The 20989-nt window shown below is 43.9% G+C and overlaps 1 protein-coding gene across 2 annotated transcripts in view; it reads right to left on the bottom strand.

The window, feature by feature from the left end:
- Nucleotides 1-395: 395 nt before the first annotated feature.
- Nucleotides 396-20989, bottom strand: part of CAB39 (calcium binding protein 39) — a 97699-nt gene continuing 77105 nt past the window's right edge. Inside the window, exons 5-10 of one of the 2 annotated variants that reach the window (XR_008201042.1) lie at nt 19137-19305; nt 11558-11617; nt 7479-7544; nt 3829-3972; nt 2129-2983; nt 396-1890 (exon numbers count right to left, since the gene is read on the bottom strand). Coding sequence is in view for 1 of the 2 variants with exons in the window: in XM_052658388.1 (XP_052514348.1) it covers nt 2795-2983; nt 3829-3972; nt 7479-7544; nt 11558-11617; nt 19137-19305 (628 nt within the window). In the remaining variant the exon portion in view is untranslated. Of the gene's footprint in view, nt 2984-3828; nt 3973-7478; nt 7545-11557; nt 11618-19136; nt 19306-20989 lie in introns of both variants that reach the window. The other variant, XM_052658388.1, reaches the window with a different exon arrangement.

Genomic DNA, 20989 nt, shown 5'->3' with positions numbered 1-20989 from the left:
TTCCAGAGTGCTTGCAGCTTCTTTGTGATTTCACTCTGGTTACTTCTAAGGAGTCCTGCCGAGTGCTCAGTTTTATCTTAGTGTATTGATAATGAAGGGTCACAGAACCAGAGAGAGGATCTTTGGTCTGAGAAGTGAGGCGAGTAAAAGGCTTAAGTATTAATACTTAAGGAAAGGAAGGGCCAGGGAGCTATATATGACCCAAGTGAAAACCACATTTTGGACACCAAAAATAGAACCTCAAATGGGGAAAAAAAGACTTAGAGGCTTGTATATTAACTGTTCCCAGCTACAGTTTGTGACAGTTTGTGCCAGTGTATCTCCTGACTGGGTTGTTAACAGTGATACAAACGCAATTATCTAAAGACATCATGTAGACAACCGACAATGCTGTTTCTCCAAAATTTTATTTTAATTTAAATTACAGGGCCAGCCAGATATTCTGATAAGAAATTTACTTTTCCTCAAGAGAAAGGAAATGCTTTCAAGGCATTGATAACAATTGTATACATCTCCACCTTTTTTTTTTTAAGGGTTAAAAATCACATTGAGTAACTGACTTATGTAAAATTAAACCTTTATAACACAAAAAGAAACCACTTCCAGTATAATAGTTTTGGTAACATGAATATATTAAATGATCAGAATTTCAAATGCATTTTTTTGAGTGTTTTCACATTTTGTTTAAAAACAACAAAAAACCAAAAGTCTTAACTATCCCCAGATTCTAATGCGAGAATAACACATCCGTGTTTTCTTTGACACGCGGCACCCCTCACTGTCTTCCACACAAAGGCTCTAGTGCTACAACAGCATCACCGAAGTGGAAGCTGCTGTTTCGAGTTCTAAGAACCAGCTTGGCAAGGAAACCTTTCTTCCATGTGGTGTAATGAATGCTTGCACCCGGAATCCAGACACCCAGCCCTGGACCACGTGAATCAGAACGATGCATCACAGCCAACTCTGCCTTCCTAAACGTCTTGGATAGTTTCATTTCAAGGGGTCTGGATTGCTTTCTTTAGTTCCAACAGAAAAATCATGGATTATTTTACATAGAGTTTGGTAAAGACAGGCTCAGGAAAACCAATTATACATGTAGACCACCGTTTCAATTAAACAGAATAAAATACATCTGTATTTTCTGGGGCTCTTTTCCTAAATGGTGCTCCTGGAAGGAGATTTTAAAGCCTGCTGAAACATCAACTGGGAGTCTCATTTTACTGGCTGATAAGTAATTCAATTAGTAAGAGAGGCTAGCAAAGAATAATTATATAAATTTCTTAATCAGCTACAGCCATGCTGAATTCGAACCGGCAAACTCTGATTTGTAAGTTGTTAGTTGTGATCTTCATGTCACTAAGATGAACAGATACCATTCTAATAACTTTACATAGATATATTCTAGGAGACGTTGTTCTGCCGTGGTCACAGTAACAAAAAAGTGGTGCAAAATCAGTTACTTTATAAATACTGATAATTTGCAGCATTAAGGAACAGGACATTAAAAAAAATAAATTTCCCCGTAGGACACCTATGACTAGGAACTCTTCTTTTCCTAAAAGAAGCCAAAGTTTTAATTATTCAGTTTCACAACTATTGTACTGGATTACTTACTCTAAGAAAGAAAAGGTGCTCTAAAGAGGTCTCCCCACACACAAAGAATCAGCATTAATTTAGCATAATTGGTATCATTCGTAGATCTGGAGAACTCTTGACTCATTTTAAATGAATAAGGCCAATATTACGCAGGAAAAAGTGTAGCTGAGTTCCAGGTCTGTATTGTAGTCTATTGATGGCACCCCATTAGATAACTGAATACAAAGGACTGGTTTACTTCGTTTTCTTTTAATGCTGTGATACTTAAATGTTAAATCAGCATTTTCAGGTGATCTGAAGTATTTCAATTACATATGAGCATTCATTTTTTGCAAAAACTCAATATTAGGTAATAGTTACATACTAATACAATAACATTCCTCTGCTGTACAAATTAAATCATTTAAAAGAAATGAGCATTCTAAGAATTATATACAAAAGAAACCTGTAAGCACTGTTGAAATGAAATGCGAGGTGTCGTTGCTAGCTCTACTGTTTTAAAATACCTTCAAAAAGTAAAATTAACAAATACCCTTCAACATATCCAGGTTTACAAGTCTCAAGAAAATCAAATGTCAAAAAATTCTAGAAAGCTGTGAAAAGCATATATACATTTTCCTTATGACCTTATGAAGCTTCACACTTTTGAGAAGTTGCTAAGTTTCAGTATCAATTTATTCGTGTGTCAACTTTATCCACTCAAGGAGCTCCCATCTTGGATACAGTTCCCCTAGGATTTCAAATAAAGCTCTGCACGATCTTCCATGAGTGAAGGCATACAATCTTACTCAGAATCCACACTCAGATCTTTAACAAAGATAAACACAAACAGGCAGGTTTACTCTGATCAGATCAGTGCGCTCTTCCCCTAACACACACTATCATCTATGCATTTGCCTTCAAGGAACCTAGCCACGTTCAGAACTTCTACAGCAAACGGAGTCTTTAAATTCTGAAATGACACAAAGATCAAGAAAAAGTCCACGTGTGCTCTAGTGTGCAAGAAAGCAGCAGCTACGTTCTCCAACTTGGACTAAAAAAACAAACAAAAAAAAAATCAAAAAAGGTAAAATGAAAACCGTTCACTTAACAGCAGATTAGCAGTAATGTTCCTCATGAATCGATAACAGTGCCTGATGCTGAATAGCGAACAGCAGACGCTGAACTTGGATTTAATATTTTCGGTGTTCATTGGCAATCAGGCTTCTTGCTGAGCTGGTCTCTTCAAATCCCTGATCTGTTTGACTAAATACGTCTTCTCGTCATTGAACTGCTCGTCCTCGGTCCTGTCATTCTGGAACTTGCTGAGGAACTCTATGAGTTTGGCTTGGTTCTTGAGGAGGATGTCGAGGATGGGCTGCGTCTTGTTGGGGTTGGCTACGAACACCTGCACAAGGAGAGATCAACGTCAGCTACAGGGCAGTGCGCGGCGCGGAGACGCTGCAGACAGCAGAGCACGTGCGGCCACGCCCACTGCTCCCCGGGCACGGGCTGCAGTCCAGATTGCTCATTCGGGTGTCTGCTTTGGAAGACCTTACTTTTACAATCAAAAAAGGAGGGAAGAAGTGCATGTTTAAGCACAAAAAGGACTGACATGTTCACTCATGCTCTGAAACTGTAGTTTGTATTAAATACAGACTTTGATTTTAGAATAAAATGGGCAGAAGTTAGTTCTCGGCACAGGAGGTCAGAATGGATTTTAAGAACAAAAATCTCCATGGAAAGCATTAAGAAATGCATTACCCTTTACTTTGGGATTAGTAATCTTCCACGGCAAAGACCACCTGATGCGAAGAGCTGACTCATTGGAAAAGACCCTGATGCTGGCAAAGAATGAAGGCAGGAGGAGAAGGGGGCAACAGAAGATGAGATGGCTGGATGGCATCACTGACTCGATGGACATGAGTTTGAGCAAGCTCCAGGAGTTGGTGATGGACAGGGAAGCCTGGTGTGCTGCAGTCCATGGGGTGGCAAAGAATCAGACACAACTGAGCGACTGAACTGAACTGATGCTAAAGACGGGTGACACTCCTCTACAAATCAACTTTTCTTATTCCCAAATGCAAATGCCCTGTTTCCGGGTCCATTTTTGTTTAAATGTTGTACCACACAACTGTGAAAATGGACTGAATGGAACTGTGTCACTCAGATTACCAAAATGAAGCTAATAAAACAAGTAACTTGCAAAAAAAATGGGATGAACAACTAGTGTTTATGGTCTTAGCACTCTACCTTAAAAACGTGGAAGGCCTCAAATTGGATGTTACGGCTTTTGTCTCGTAGAAGGTTCATCATTAATTTGAGGTTCTCAGGTTTACTGATGTATTTTGTCATAATCGTGAAGTTGTGTCTGTCTAGTAGCAGTTCCCCCAGAAGCTGAGAAGACAAACAATTTATCCGTTTATTCCACCATTATCATTTAAGATTTGAAGTAAAACTAAAGTTTTAAAAACAGTTCATTAAATAATCATATTATTAAGCACAGAATATTAATAGGCACTGAAAAGATGGATGAACTGAATTATGACCTGAAAGCTAATGAGCACCTCCTGTTTGATACTTGGACACCTCCTTTTTCTTCTGGGGTTTACACCTATGGTGGGTCTGGCACTGCTCCCTGAAGAAGACCACATTCAAGCCACATCCGGCTGAGAATCTGAGACTTATCAGAACCTGTTCTTTAAATATGCATTTGTGTTATCTCAGTAAAAAGAAACCACCAAAGAAAGTGGTCAGAAGATAAGTTACTGGATAACTATAAACCTTAGCTATATTTTAAAATAATTTTACATATCTGAACTTTACGGGACAAAGGGTTTCATGTACACAGCTTTCTATATACTTACTCCTATACATATCAAACATCGTTTTATCTTATCAGATTAAAAAAGCTTTATAAAAACAAGTACTTTTCTGGTCCTTCTTAAGCAAGGTATCCTGAAGACACTCTAAGCTTCTCTTAGTGACACCACAATATCACTAATGACGTTAATTAAGCTAAAAAAAAAAAATCTGTCGCTTCAGTTAAGTCTGTGCTTACTGAGTTCTATGAGTTGATTATGCCACATCAGCTCTTAATTTTAAAATCAAACCTGCTTGTTCTAGATTTCTTCTTCTGAAACTCGCGGTCACCTCTTCCTGTTGTCATGGTGCCAACTTCCAGTCAAGGACTAGTGTGCAGGTGGCATGGCAGGGCATGGTGGGGGCAGGGGCCAGAGGCACAGCAGAGTGGCGTCCAGCCTGGCTCCCGGCACCAGCCTGCCTGGGCTCACATCCTGACATTCTGCTCCTTGTGAGCTCTATATCCTTGAGCATATTATTTATCTTCTCTGTGCTTCAGTTTCATCACCTGCACAAGGGAGGGGATGACGGTGCCTGTATCTTATGACAGGGCAGTGCGAAATAAAGCATGAATACATGCAAAGCACAGTGGACCTGAGCCCAATAAGAGACATGGAATGAGGTCCGAGGGAAGGAAAACGCATGGATAGAGCTACGTTGCCATGGTTTACTTGCTTTTGTTAATTCCTTTCTGGGTTCCTGGCTATGTTCTACATATCTGAAGTTTCCAGATAACTGATCTCTAGATAAATAATATATCAGTAAATCAAAAATAACCTGATGCGCAGGAAAACAAACCTGTTTAGGATTTATAAAGAACTTAGAGGAAGAATTCAAAAGCTCAGACAGGTTTCACACCAATCCGAATCACAAAATCTACAGCTTTCAAAGTAAGCAGCCCAGTATTTACTCTTTCAGAGGCTAAGCAGTTAGCATGACATGTGTACAGATTTACTCAAGTGTTCATTTTCTGCCACACAAACCAGAGATACTGAAAATGGCTCATTTCAGCTTGATTATCTAGAGGAGAGTAACCAGTAATTTTAAAAATTTCTTTGGATGTAGAAATTAAAAAATGTCAGGCCAGTTTTATTAAAAATAAAATCCTGGCAGTCCAGTGGTTAGGACTCCACACTCTCACTGCTGAGGGCCAGGGTTCAATTGTTGGTTGGAGTACTAAGATTCCATAAGCCCCACAGCATGGCCAAAAACCCCCCTGAAATCTGGTACAGGGAATTCAAATTTAAATAAGTAAAATTAATTATTGTTAAAATTAAATAAATTTAAATAAATAAATTCAAATTTAAATAAACAAATTTAAATAAATGCCAATGCTGCAAAAAAAGGGAGTACAAATTAAAATACATGTTTAGAGTACCACTGGTCCTCAAAATTTCTCCATGTGTTCAGGAGAAACTGCAGGCATGAAAGACTGGCTTCATATCCGTTACTAAGGTCTCACAAGTGGCAGTCATAATCTTCCTTTCATGTTGGTTAATTCTGAAGTGTCAGAAGGTCTTGAAAGCCTTTCTCCTATCTAAGCAGCCCAAGAATTCAGCATTTGGTCCAAGTCTTCTGATTTGCCAATTAAGAACCCCCTCTCTCCCCCCAGGAGGTATCAGTCCTGGAAGCTGGTATCCAAGGCAAACCTTTCTCGCCTCCTTGGTCTCAGAAAATACTGAGTGCATCCAACGCAGGGAGAGGCCCCTGGATATAAAGAGGTTCCTGGCAGAGGGCTGCTTCTCCGTTGAGGCTCTCAGGAGCCCGCATGAGGTTACACTGACACACAGGGAGGACCAACGCCTTAAACAGCCACCAGGTGTACCACATCCACCCCGAAAATGAACAGACTGTCCCCATCAGCTATCACAACCACCGGCGACCGCCCAGCCAGCAACCTGCCAACGGAGAACAGGTTAAGGATCCCTGACACTGGACCAAAGGATGCCTGGGAGGCCAGGCTCCACCTGACGGAGCTTGTAGCGGTGACACATTTCTTACGGCCTTAAGGAAAACGAAGGAACCAGCTAGTCGGGGAAAGGACTCTTTTGGGAATGTTCCTAATGTCCTTTAGTCACTTTCCACAGAAAGACAAGGTGTAAAAGAATGATATCCCCACGGGAGCAGCAGCAGGCGGGATGGAGTGTCTTGATCAAAATGAACTCAGATCTCTCTGAGGGGAAAGCGCTCTGGGCAGAGCAGAATTTAAAGTGGATCTGGCAAAAAAACACAAATGGAATTGCAAATTTCCGCCCACAAATCCTCTGTGAGTCCATGTGTAACTCCTGTCAGGACCACTTCCTGACAGAAGGAAGGGTGTACATGCGTATACATTTATTAACTACAGTAAGAATTTTCTAGAGTAGGGGCTAACAAACGATCTGTAAAGAGAAGAGAGGAAATGCTAAAGTCTTCGTTACCCGTAAAGTGTCTGAGGCAACCACTCAAATCTGCTGTTGCAGCCAAGACAGCCACAGACCATACATGAATGAACAAGTGCATCTCGTTCCCACAGAGTTTTCTTTACAAAAGCAGGCAGTGAGCTGGACGCGGCTCATGGGCTGTCGCTTGCCAACCCCCGTTCTAGAGTTTTAAGTCTTTAATTAAGTTTCAAATGGAACTGTCCACATCCTTTTTTGACACATAGCAGCCAAAGCCGTCTGGTTCCCCATGTCACCACTGGCAGCCGCCCCTCCCCTCGCACAGCAAGCCTGGGACCCTCTGGGCAGAATCCCGGGAGCACACCTGTGGTGCCTTCAACTCGGTGACGACGATTCTAACTTTTAAAAATAAGGCTCCAAAACTTAAAGAAAGTCATCACTTGGAGATTAGATCCTCTTCAAAATTCTGCATATTTTGGTATCTCTAACACACAAAGAGGTGAGCTGGGGCGGGTGCCCTGAGTGAACCACTGCTGAGCCCTGCTCCTTTCCACAAAAGTCTCGACCAGGGACACATGCATGCTTCCTGCAAAGCTCTGGGCCCCATACATGTTTCAAACAAGGGGTGAAGAGAAATGAGCGACAGATGATCTGTCATACCTTGAGTGACTGTCTTTTTGTCACATAATTTTCTGAATGAAGTAACTTCTCATATTCACTGAAGAACTAAAAGACAAGAAAACACACATCAGAGGATTTTCTTAAGAGCAGTAGATAACATTGAAAAGCTTGAGCACACACTCCGAATGGCACAGAGGCCAATCTCTGCCCAAGCTCTGCTCCTCCCGTCCGTTTCAAACTGATCCTCGAGTAACATCCGCTGGTTACCGCCATGTAAAAGGCTCCTGGGCTGGCCCCCTCGCAGCTCCAGAGAAGTGTGCACAGAGCTTATATCTCTTCTGTCACCCAAACTTCATATGCACACAACTTAAATCCTTTCCCCACCTCCCCACCCCACTGTTTCCTCATTGTTCTCATTTCCTGGTATTGAATTAGAAAATTCACACACATATATATTTTTTACACAACTCAGCTAGTCCAAAGCACAACCACAAAGAGAAAAGTTATCTGTTCTTTCAAAGCAAGAAAATAATTAAGAGTAGAAGAGAGAGAAATTCAGCACTGTTGGGTAGGCAGGTGTCCCCCAAATGGTAGGACTTGAGCTCAACTGTAATAATGAGAGAGATTTTGTTTAGAAATGGGGAGAAGAGCTACTCTTCGGGGTAAAAACAGAAGAACACAAGACTGAAGACGTGGAAAATGCAAAATGTACAGAGTGCGGAGCTGACGAGGATCCACCAGAGTCACAGACGGGCTCACTGACCAGAACCGCGTCCGGGAAGGGAAAGGAGCAGAAGCAGAGGGCAGGAGGGAGGCGGGGCACAGACAGGAGGGACACACTGGGGCCGGGCCCCCCTCCCAAAATTCAGAGGAGCGGGCCAGTTAGCTTTCTGTTTGTTTGGACTATGGACAGGCTTCTGAAGTTGCAAAACGTCACAGTGCTAGTGTGGCGCTGCTGGGTGTCAGCGCGTCACTGGGACTCGCCCCTGGCTGTGGTGGGTGGCTGAGGACCCCCGCTGGGTGTTCTGCCCACACTCAGGCTGCTTCTGCCTTTGCTTTGTGATGGGTCCTCATCCGCCATTCACCTGTGGTTTAGAGCAGGGACTGGCAAACTCCAGCTCATGGGCTACAGCCAACCCACTGTCTGTTTTTACGCAAGTTTTACTGGAATACAGCCATGCTCATTCGTGTATTGTAAATAAATTCGTTTATGAACTGTTTATGGCTGCCTTTGCGGTAGAACTGACAGGAAAGTTGACCAAGAATGCACAGCCATGAAGCCTCAAATATTTGCTCTCTGGCTGGCCCCTTACAGAAGAGGTTTTAGCGCTAACCCAGAACCGCCCCTGCATCCATTCTTTTATCTCTAGGCAGAGGTGGGATCGCCCTCTATGGAGTGTGCAAGGGAGTTAGACTTCTGTCTTCAGAGGTGCCTGTTACCCCTTCCTTCTCCTCAAAGGATCACCAGGCCATGAGTGAAAGCAGTCAGATCCGCCTCTGATCAGTAACACAGGAACACCTCAAGTTCTTGACAGAGCATGCAAGTTAAGATTTTCTGCTGCGTAATTTTTAGGGGAAGCTTGGTTGCAGGAGATTCTTCTCAAGGAGAACTGCCTGGTTAGATCTCAGCCCCGGGTCAGCAGTGAAGGACTAGGACAGATGAGGGACTGGCATTGTCTGGGCTCCTCAGAGATCTGATCTCCGTGAGCGGCACCTCAGTTCAGCATTTTCTTCACTGCAGTCACCCTCGGGGATGATGTCAACTCCGTGACGCTGCGACTCAACTCCTGTCTAAGAGCGCCAATGGGAGAAATGTGCTTCAGGCCCCAGTGCTGGAAAAGGCTGTTTCTTTTGAACAAGCTTCAGAGACACTGTGATCTGTTAATGGTTTTGTTTCCCTCTATGTTTTGATTATTAGAAAACTCAGAACCAAAGTGTACAGACTTTAGAGTACGTGTTTTTGTGTAATAACTCCATGTTCAGCTTAATTTAAATTGCTCCTATCTCCCCTTTTCTTCTCCTCTCCCAGATCTGCCTGCACTGTATACATAAAAACATACATACATATATATATATATTTCAGTTAGCTGCTGCACATATGTTTTCTAAAATCCTGATAACTAATGTCACCCATTAATAACACATAGGAAAACATTTTATTGCAAAATTAGAGGGACATCATTGCCTATAGTAAGTTTCTTGGAAATACCGTTGGTAGGTTTTAAATTAAGACACTTGTCTGCTTAATTTGAGATCATGTTTTAATAAAAACAATTTGTTAATGCTTATTAAATGCTTACTGTGTTCCAGGCACTGTGCCTTGGACTCGACACACACATTCTTACCTAATCCTCACAGTAACCTAGTAGTAATAAGAAGGTGCTGTTATGAGCCTTCTCTTAGAGCTGAGGATCCTAAAGGTACAGAGGGTCAGGGAAGCACATGGTGACGCTGAGACTTGAAGCCAAACTCCACACAGTGTGGTGCTGAAGCCCACGTTTCTAACTCTGCAAAAGGCACTGACAAAATGTGCTTCTGACTAAAACCAGCAAACACATGGGAAAAACACCCCTACATCCCAGTGCACACGGGCAAAAATAAAAATAAATGACCACTGATGCTTAAATCATCGATGAGGCTATTTCTGAGGGAATTACTATGGACTCTGCACTGTGTTATGATGTTACTGCTGCTGCTGCTGCTGCTGCTGCTGCTAAGTCACTTCAGTCGTGTCTGACTCCGTGTGACCCCACAGATGGCAGCCCACCAGGCTCCCCCGTTCCTGGGATTCTCCAGCCAAGAACACTGGAGTGGGTTGCCATTTCCTTCTCCAATGCATGACAGTGAAAAGTGAAAGTGAAGTCGCTCAGTCGTGTCCGACTCTTAGCGACCCCAACAAGGACTGCAGCCTATGAGGCTCCTCCGCCCATGGGATTCTCCAGGCAAGAGTACTGGAGTGGGGTGCCATTGCTTTCTCCTAGTGGGAGGGAAAGATGGGAAAAGGAACATGGAAGAACTAGAAAGCATAAGCTCTGCCTCCAAGAATCTTCTAATTTAGCTGAACAACACAGCAAATTTCCTGGTGGTCCAGTGGCTGGGACTCCACACTTTCACTGTTGAGGGCACAGATTCAATCCCTGGTCGGGGAACTAGGATCCCATAAGCTGTGACATAGCCAAACCACCGACCCCCCCGCCCCGGCCCCGAAAAGAAAAGCTAGTTGAACAGTGAATAATGAAGTATTAACAAAACTTAGGGTTTAAAAAATTCAAATAACTAGCGGGAGAATGAAAAACTAAGCCAAATTTTAGAGGAGAGATAGAAATTTTAAATGGATTGTAATCATGGTAACTTCTCCAGGAGCACCCATACGGTTTTGGACAGCACCGAAATTAAACTAGTGCGGCACAGGGAAGCGCTCGTGGGCATCGTGGGGAGCAGAGGGGACACACGTGGCAGAGAAGGAGCGACCCTGCTGTCATAATGATCAAGGGCACTCAGGTCATCAGAGCGCCCAGACCTGCTCACAAACCTTTGTGGGTTCTATCACCAGGAAGTCTAACATCAACTCCAGCTGGAGGGGGCCTTACGGCTGAACTGACCAATGTACTACTTTACAAATAAGTACTGACTCCTGAGTCTCCAGAATTAAGGGCCTCGGCCTTGGCCACAGGAGCCAGCAGCAGAAAGGGACACTGCTCATCCACCTGCTGTGCCCTCTAGGCTAGGGCTCTGCTCACCCACTGCTGCGGAGTCTCTGTCTCTCTATTTGTAAGCAGCTGGGACGTGCGCAATGGACGGGAAGTATGGGGAAGAAAAGAAGCCACATAGTAATTTTCTCTTTCTCTTAACTGTATATTATCATTCAGCAGCAAAGTGCTTTATTTTCCTCTTCTAAAGCAAGGAAAGATGCAAAAAGGAGTGCGTCATCAGAAAGAAAATTCTGCTTCTGACCACGTAACCCTCTCTATCTCGGTTTTTGTAGAGAAATGATTACAGCACCAATTAAAAACATATTTCCAAAATAAATCTTCTGGTACAAAATCTAATTAAAAGCTTTCACTTCTGGTAACAAAACTTACAGTGTGCTATTTTAAAATAGAATTTCATATACTTACTCTATCATAATGTTGTTCCAGAAATTCCGCACTGAGCAATTTATGTCTTGTAAGTAAATCCTAGAAAAAGAAAACATACTTTTTACAGTTGTTGGCATTCAAGTTCTTTTAGAAAAGAGAATCTTAAAATTCCACACCATTTTATCTGATAAAAACAGTTGTCAAAAATTACTACACTTAAAAATATTTGAGCATGAACTGTATTGAAAATGTAGATTCTATGTAAGAGCAAATAAAATCATCAATAATTTGAAATTGTGAGAGTAATGGTTATGATTGTCGCAGGTCTAATAGCTCTTAGATGGAAAAATTAAAAAGCAAATTTATAAGGTAATGGACATAAAAACTCAAAGAAAGGGAATCAAGAACCAAAATGAAATAAAAGTAAACAGTTGTGATAAAATGCCAAACAGCATACTGCTTCTGGTAGAGAAAGAAGAAATATCTTTTATTAGAAAAAGTACAGGAGGTTTCATTTTTTTCCTCCTTAACTCAGTTACATTCAGTTTCATCTTGAATGCTACCTTTTTGCAGAGGTAGGGTCTCTTTTAAAAGCCCCATCATAAACATTAGCTCCAAAATAAACAGACTCATGCTGCAAACATATAGAACCAAAAGTTAGGAATAGTAGAGTCCAATTCCGTGTCCCTGTGAAACAGAGCTTATGCCTGACCCCAGGGATGTCCCTGGAAATTACTCAAGGGTCTTTCATTCAGAAAACATCTCCTATGTGCCAGATAAAGGTCTAGGTCCTGGGGCTACAAAGACAAAAAGAGGTGGTCCCTACCTTCAAGGACCTAGAGTCAGCAATGGACTAGCCATGGACTCACCAGGTGGGAAAAGAATGGACACAGGTGACAGCAATCTTCAGGGAACTCAGGAGCACAATTCCTCTAGAGCTGCTGACCTGAGAGGTCAGTGTCAATAGTTCCTTCTCTGAACCAACCTTCCTTTACTTGTTTTCTCTGCTGTTTAGGTTACAATGACTAGTGTTTCCTGAAGTATGTCCTGAGAAATGCCCTATGGAATGTTCCATAGTCAACAAAGGAGGAAAGGGCTGCAGCTTCGGTTCCCTCATGGAAACGAGCCCCTCGGGTCTCAGGGGGTTTTGGAGGGAGTTCTTCTGATGCCTGCTTGTTAGTACCCTGCCCTGGAAGTGCTGCTCTGCACGCGCTTGCCCCTGGCCCAGTTACTTCCTACTTTCAGACCCTGACACACACATCACCTCCCTGGGGAACCCTTTCTGACTGGTCACCAGCACCAAAGCATGGTCACAGTTACAACCCGACATCTGTGGGATTATGCTCTTAACATCTCTCTCAGAGTAGGCTATAAATTCTATAAACACAAGGTCATGTCTATTTTTACTGATCTCTGAATTCCCAGCACCTATGCAGTAACCAGCACATAGTAAGAGCTTAATATTTAATAAATAAATGAATGAACCAACAGAATCCAGGAACATGTTTGGGAACACACCACATTAAGCAATCTTTGAAGAACGTTTCTAGGCTTCTAACCCCACCCCAACGATTTACAGGTGTTCAAACTGCTGGATAGGGTATGCATCCTATGCCCATGGAAGATTTCCCCCAAGTGTCCTTTGGGGATTAAGCAGGCAAAATGAGAAAACCTGGAGTCTGAGTAACTTCAAGAATCTGGGAAGAAATATGGGGAAGGAGGAGATGGCAGGGCTAGAAGAATTTATATTATCTTAATATATTTATATTGTCCCATAGGGTCTTATGTGAAGGAGAGAGGAACATGAGAACTTTAAGGGAATATATCAAGAATACTTGTTAAGTAGTGTCCTGCCTCTAACATGCTACTCTCAATGTAAAGTGCTATGTCTATGACATGTGGTCTATGACAGCTCTCCCGAGTTAGGACCTCAAGGGCAGGGGTTTGTCTGGGCAGATCACTGCTAAACCAGAGTTTCCTGGTGGTCAAGTGGTTAGGACTTCCATGTTTCCACTGCAGGGGGCCTTGGTTTGATCCCTGGTCAAGGAGCTAAGATCCTGCAAGCCTCACAACATGGCCCACCCCCCAAAAAATCTCCTGAAAACAAACAAACGAAAAAGATCACTGCTGATCCCCGGAACCTAAAGAACAGCGCTCAACATGAGCAAGCAGTCAAGAGACTTGTGGAATGAACAACGAATAAGCAAATTTAGAGACTGCTGTGTCTGGATCCATGCAAGACTGAGTGTCTCATCTACTCCATGGCTAAGTCTTTCTGGAGGCCACTCTGAGCAAGTACAGGGCTGGGAGCCAAGTGCTCACTGCTCTGTCATGATCTGACCAAAGAGAAAGGAGGCATCTCAGAGGCAACAGCTCTCAACCGGGGTTGGATTCCTGGGTACAGGGAGGTAGAAAGTATTTCTCTGAAAAACAAAGATCCTAAACATGCTGTACAAGTGTTTTTCTTTTTGGTCTGAATAAGGTGACTGTTTATCCTGAGAGCTGTATTTCCAGTAGGAGCAAGAGGGCTCAAAGTTGGGCCACACACAGCAAGGGGGAATGTCCAGTACGCCCTCATCAGAGATTCTACCTGTTTCCATTCAGTTTAGACAGACCAGGAGGCTCAGGAAACCACTGCCAACCTAGGGATCACATCTCTGGAGCCTTGGGGGAGGAGAGAGACTGGAAAGGGGTTGCTGAGACTGCTCAAGCAGGAGCCTGACCCCAATGCATTGGGGGAGGGAAGTCCTTCCTAATAAATGGCAGATCAGGGCCTGGAGCAGACAGTAAAAATCTAGCAGGGAAGGAGTAATTCTTGAAAGCCGGCACAGAGGAAAAAGGCTGATACTAAGCTGGGAAAAGAGGTGGGGACTTGGGCAATGCGTCTCTCTCCTGAGAGACAGGAAAAAACCCTACCCTCGGGACTAGAGCCAAGAGCTTGGCGAGCTCAAACCAGGCTGTGGGCTGTGTGTGGGGATGAGGTGGGGAGAGCACAGGAACCGACAGACTAGAAAACAAAGGGAAGCGGTCATGTAGTCGAAATCTGGTGAGCGACTGGCAAAGCTGACAGGGCGCACGTGGTCCCACATCAGCAGAGTGGCCGGGTCAGCCAGCAGGGGACACAAAGAGCATGAGGTCTGACTTCCCAACCTATCTAAATTCCCATATGGCCAAGCCCTGGCATGACCCAGAGAGAGGTCAGGGGTCATCTCCCAAGTCCAGCAGATGGAGCAGCCAACTTTCAGGGTGGACTGAATTAAAAAGATTCCTACAAGTTACGTGAGTTTTGGGTCCCAAACATCATGTGACAAAGATGGCCCTGGAATCCCTGAAGAAATGCTGCTGACCCAGGGGGCTCGTTTTCAGAGAGCCTCAGCAAGCCGTCTGGCCCAGTGTTGTACTTGATGACTGTGTATGTCCGAAGACAAGAGACTCAATTCTTCCAACTGTGTGGTTCACCTCTGGAGCTCCGGAAGTTAGAAAGTTCCTCCTGCGGTAGAGTTAAAACTTAACCCCAGGCTACTTCTAGAAAACTGTGAAGAGTCACAGAACTAGGTGGAATCCATTTCCTTGAGGACCCACTTTAAATACAAGCGGCGCTCTCTTGGCAAGTCCCTGTCGAGTCTTCTCTTCTCCAGGCTAAATATGTCCAGTTCCTTTAAGCACACCTCAGATGACAGGTTCTGAGTTCCCCTCGCCATCTGCTGTCTTCTGAAAGTCATCTATTAGTCCGTGTGCCTCTGAAAAGCACAGCTCCTGGAACACGTGTGCACTGTTGGTACTTTATAAGCTTCCAGTGGGACGAGACCATCAGCAGGCTCCTTAAGTCACACGTTATGTAGTCACAGGTAGCTTTGGGGCAGCATCATCATACTGTTTAATTTTACTGGACTTTTACAGAATTTTGTTTATTCAGGGTCAGCTCTCCAGTCAGACTGCCTGGGTTCAAATTCTGGCTTCCCCATTTATTGTCTGACTTCATCCAACATTTTTCAAGGTTTCCATTTCCTTGTGTGTAAAGAAGATAATAATAATACTTCCTTCATAGGGTAGTTTGAATATGATATGAAGTTACCTACATTTTAGTAAGTATTACACTGTGTAACTACATTTAGTATTATTTCCTGTTATTATGCCTTATTCTCACATCTCTTATTTACAAAGATGGGTCCTCAGGTGGAAGACCTGTTTTTGAGGGTTTTTTAATACCTACAGATTTTCTCTAACTGGAGGATAACTGCTTTAGTGCTGTGTTGAAGACCTCAGTTTCTCTGTATTTAACTTCGGCCTGTTTTGTATGCTGGCCTCTCTGGATCTTTATGAAGCCTATTTCAGGGCCTCTGCGATCTGCTTTCTGTTCCTTTGTGGCATATACTTGTTGTCACCTTTTATCTGAGTCTTTAATAACAACCTTCAGCTGTGCTAAGCGAAGACAGATCCACTAAAGATTTCTCTCCAGGATGGTGGCAATCCATTTTCTGCCACCTTATGGATATGGTGTTCAATTAATTATGAATTGCTACCCTGAAACTCCATCCAGCTCCTAGTTTTTCACTGTTTTACAGGTCTGTTACAGACCTGTACAATCATTCAACATCTAATATATAAAGGAATAATTCTAACAGCTACTGTTCTCTGCGCATAGACTATGTGAGGACCTAATAACCTGAACATACTCGTATTGTCACCTACATTCTGACAGATGCAAAGACAGGTTAAACCAGTCTCAGAGCAGAGAACTGAATCCAGGCAGCCACGCCCTTCGCCCCCTGATCTACACGTGTCTATGAGATTAGCATGACTGAACTTACTCTTAGTGAATCCATGCTGGCTGTGGGTACACGGTTTCCTTTCCAAAACGCTCAGAAATCATCTCGTTAGCAGTAATATTTTCTAGAACCTTACACAGGTATAATATCAAGCTCCAAGCTCCACCAGCCTCTGGGGAGTCTACCTTCTTTTACTCTGGAAAATGGGAAATATATTTGTTGGCCTTCTGATACCCCTCCCTGTCTCCTTCATTCCTCTTAAAAAAAAAAATCACAAACAAATATTTGGCCACTGATTTACTATCTCAGTATCCCATTCATTCAAGCTCTGAACGGCAGACGTATTTCAAGCAGGTAGTTTTAATTTCCCTTTAAGACTCAGCACCTGTTCCTCCTCGTCCAGGGTTACGGATGAGCTGCATTTGTTTGAAAGTTTTTGTGTGTGAAGTGCATTTTCTGGGAAGGTAGCTCTGGTCATTCTCAAAGGAGAGCATGAACCAAGGATCTATTTTTTCCATTATAAAAAGTGTCCCCTGCCAAGAGGCCACCAGTAAACTGGAAGAGGAGCAACCTCCTTCCCTTATCAGCACCTCTGGCGTGGAGGTCAGACCAGCCCTGCCCATCTTCCTCCCTGCCCTGACCAGACTTCTTACGGAAGGGTGAGGAGGGAGCGTCAGTCTGTTTGACAGGCCTGTGCCTCTCCTGAAACACTCTTAATTCTAGGCCCTACTTCCTTCTGCCTCTTGGCGGGCTCTCTCCCTTCTATCAGGAGTAGCTGAGACACAGGAGCGGAGCCAAGCCCATTCCTCACTGCTCTAGAGCTCTCTCCTCCAGAGCTCACCCTTAGAAGCCTACCAGGTTTTAAAAGTTTCCCTTCTTCAGGTAGAGAACACCTGCCTGACTCTGCTCAGTCTCTCCATCTCTGGCGACCAGGACCCAGCAAGGTACTGAGACAGAATCATCAGCAAGGCCAATCAGACCTTCAGAGACTGGGACTCACGCTTCTGCCAGAGTTAGCGCGCCTCTCACCTCAGCTGTGCTGTCTGTGCTAGGGGCATGTCCCTCGCGTCCTCTCAGTCAGGCGGACCAGCTGAACTCTCCCAGCCCGCTGCTGCTCCTCTCCTCTGCCCTCGCCCTCCTCCTCCCAGGGTCCTGCGCTCAGGCTTCCGGCTTGCTTCCCACACAGGAGCATCCCTTCCTGACACCTGGTGCTGCTACACCTCCCTCATAACAGGTCTGCTGCTTCTGAATGGGGTGTCCCCTTCCACCGGTATGTCCCAATCAGGAGTCCCAACCCACCAAGTGCAGTGATACCTACGATGTCATGTTTATCACTCCACGCTATAAGCTCAAACTCATTTCACTTTGCTTTGTACATGTGTGTGCTCAGTTGCTCAATTGTGTCCGACTTTTTGCAACCCCGTGGACTGTAGCCCGCCAGGCTCCTCTGTCCATGGGATTTTACAGGCAAGAATACTGGAGTGCCCTTTCTTTCTCCAGGGGATCTTCCCGACCCAGGGATCGAACAAGCGTCTCCTGCATTGGCAGGTGGATTCTTTACCAGTAAACCAACTGGGAAGCCCTTGCTTTGTACATTAACATATAAATAACTGAGGTCATACCTAAAGGTTTCTGACATCTTGAATATACCCTAGGTACCTTTCACATTATTACCTTACTCTCATTCAGTGTGAAGCCCCAGGCTTCCAGGCTTTCGCCCTATTTTAAGGGTGTTCCTTCTACTGGAGAAACACATTTTATTCAAGGACCAAGGCATGTGCTCATAGTCTAGATGGGTCTTTACACATGAAACTGAATGTTTACAATAATAGTGGCTGTTTCTCACGGTGACAGTGTTTATGGTTTGCAAGCACAGTAGTCTATGTTGGATTATTAAATTCTGAAAATATTGAAATTGCAGTTCTAAATACTCAGGAGGTCAGACATTTTATATAAGGGAATGTTAACATATAACAGAGGATGAGATAGTGACATCACTGACTCAATGGACATAGTCTGCGCCAACTCGGGAGATAGAGAAGGGTGGGAAGCCTGGTGTGCTGCAGTTCATCGGGTGACAAAGAGTTGGACACGACTTAGTGACTGAACAACAGCAGCATATAAAGGCTTGCTCTCACTGTGAAAAGCACTAATAAGCATCACTGCTTTATTCACATACCTTAAACAGCCCAGAACCTTGCAATTCAAAACAAAATGTGCATGCCGTACACTGATGCCATATCATGTGTCTTTAATTTATACAAACACACAACAGAGGGGTAAGGCGGGGGGGGGAGGCACACTGCTGGCGATTCTGCACCCCTGCACCCTGTGTTTAATAAACAGCTCTGTTCCGAGCATGAGACGGGTGAGAGCAGCTCGCTGTGCCCTTGGGCCTGTTCACAACAGGGTCATCTGTCCTGAAGGTGGATCTACTATTTGAAGATATGTGTAATCCAAACTGCTACAGCCCTGGATGGAAGCCAACTACTCTGACGCTTAAAAAGAAACTGCTGCACTATGTTCCAACACAGGAGACAGTCTGGTTTTCACATGCACTGTGTATCTATATACTGTATTTGATGGGGAAGTTAACATAAAGTGTACCTTTGACCATACAGGACTTATGCCTTCTAGACAGACTTGAGAGTCTTACCTTTTCCAACCTATCAGAGCTGTGACTCTACTGCACATACCTGAGTCACAAACACACATATAAAATACGTCTGCTGTCTTCCCACTAGAGGGCAGCCATGTGTAGCTCTGGAGGGTACAGAACGTTTAGGAAAGAACAGCACACCTGTTAATCTCACTTGTATATCTATTTAGAATTCTACAGTTTTTGTTACCTTGAATGTGGCAAATGCATCTGAAGCTATGTCAAATGTTGACATTTCAACATATCTGAAGAAATCATAAAACTGTTCCGACCACAAAATGATTTTTGCAAGTGGTTCATGTCTGATGCATTCTCTTAACATTATTCCACAATTTAGGGCTATTTCTGGAGATTCATACCTGCAAAAAGAAAAGACAAATATGACTGCTTTCCCCCCATCACTGCTCTTTTCAAACTCCCAACAGTTCCAGTATCTAGAACAGGAAGTTTCAGACATGTTCGAACTAAGTGACAGAGAAGGTTACAAGGTGCATCTCTCTCAGCGAAGAGTATGTGCTCAGAGGGGTGAGTCTGGAGGGCACACATGCGTCAGTGGGTGGTGACCGCTTCAACACCAAGAAAAGCGACAGCCTTGACAGTGAGTATGTGGGTAAAAGCTCATTCCTTCAGTTAAAAGACTTGAAGGGAGGTATTCAGGGTCACACCTCCAAAGAGGGTTTAGTTCACCTGAGGTGCTCTCAACATTTCAGAAAAACCAAACACTGAATCGAAAAACAATAGAAACGTAAGTTTCCTAAAGTCACAGTATCTAAATGGGTCTATCAAATTATACAGCATTTACACTTCATTGTTTCAATTTAATACTCAAAATAGTACTTCCAAGACTGTTGGCAACACATAAAGGCCAGAGCTTCTAAGACTGCTGGCAACACATAAACGCTAGAGCCGAAAGCCTGGTCTTGAGGATGTCACCAAGCGCCTTGTCATGGGGCCTGAGGGCTCCCAAGTGGACACGGGCTCCACGTACCCCTCCTCGGCTCTCCACACAGACTTCCTCCACTCCATCTCAAGGTCCTTTGCCTCTTCCTCCCCCTGATCAGCAAGAGAATCTCGTTCTCCTCTCAACACAGCAGCCTTCTCCATTCTGATGTGCACCAAACCTCTCGGACTGGACTCTGTCTGCCATCTGCTCACACACGTCACCCCGTCACTCCACTTCCTCTCACACTTGCACACTCAGGCTGAATCTCCTTCCCCACTCACAGCCACCTTCAGTTTCCTGCCACTGAATCCAAAGACCTCGTGGCTAAAACAAATGATCTTCTAATACAAATTCTGCTTTTAATTTCTGGACAATGCAGACCTCTGCATCTCTTTCTTTAAAAAATGAAAGCAAGACCCCCAGTTCTCCTTTCTACCTCCTCTGTTCTTATTTCTTGCCTGGCTGAAGTCTTTCTTCCATTGCTCTGACCCCTAAGATCTCACAGTTCCCACCATGGCTCCCAAACTGCCCCAGCCCAGATCCACCCTGAACTGTAGTGAAGTTATTTTCTGTTGCTTTTGGACAATTCCATAAACTTGATGTGTCTAATATAGCATCACTATTTTGCTTCAGACATCCGGGTCTAAAACAGGTCTTACAGAACTTTCTTTGATAATGGAAATGTTCTCTATCTTTGCCGTTTACTGAGCACTTGACATATGGCTACTACGACTGAGGGACTGAATTTTAAATGTCATTTAAGTTTAAAATAAGTAACTGCATGCTGTCAGTAAGAACGGTGTTGAACCGCACAGATCTGAACACTGCCCTCTTTGTCCACTCCCAGTCTTCCCATCTTCAGCGTCAGCACTCCTTTCTAATGCTCCTCTGCAGTATTTCAGTTTTATTTTCTTGTATCCAGTGCTGCATGAAGTCATCCCTGGTCACCTGAGTGCCCCTAATCAGTATCTCTGTTCAAACTCTGCCTTAACAAATCTATCCGACTAGTCTATCAGTGAAAGTGAAGTGGCCCCGTCGTGTCAGGCTCTCAGGGACCTCACAGACTGCAGCCCACCAGACTCCTCCATCCAAGCGCATCA

Source organism: Budorcas taxicolor, chromosome 2 (genome assembly GCF_023091745.1).
Source record: "Budorcas taxicolor isolate Tak-1 chromosome 2, Takin1.1, whole genome shotgun sequence".
Taxonomy (NCBI): Eukaryota; Metazoa; Chordata; class Mammalia; order Artiodactyla; family Bovidae; genus Budorcas; species Budorcas taxicolor.
The sequence above is the reverse complement of the archived record's forward strand: the minus strand, read 5'-3'. Positions and strand labels throughout refer to the sequence as shown.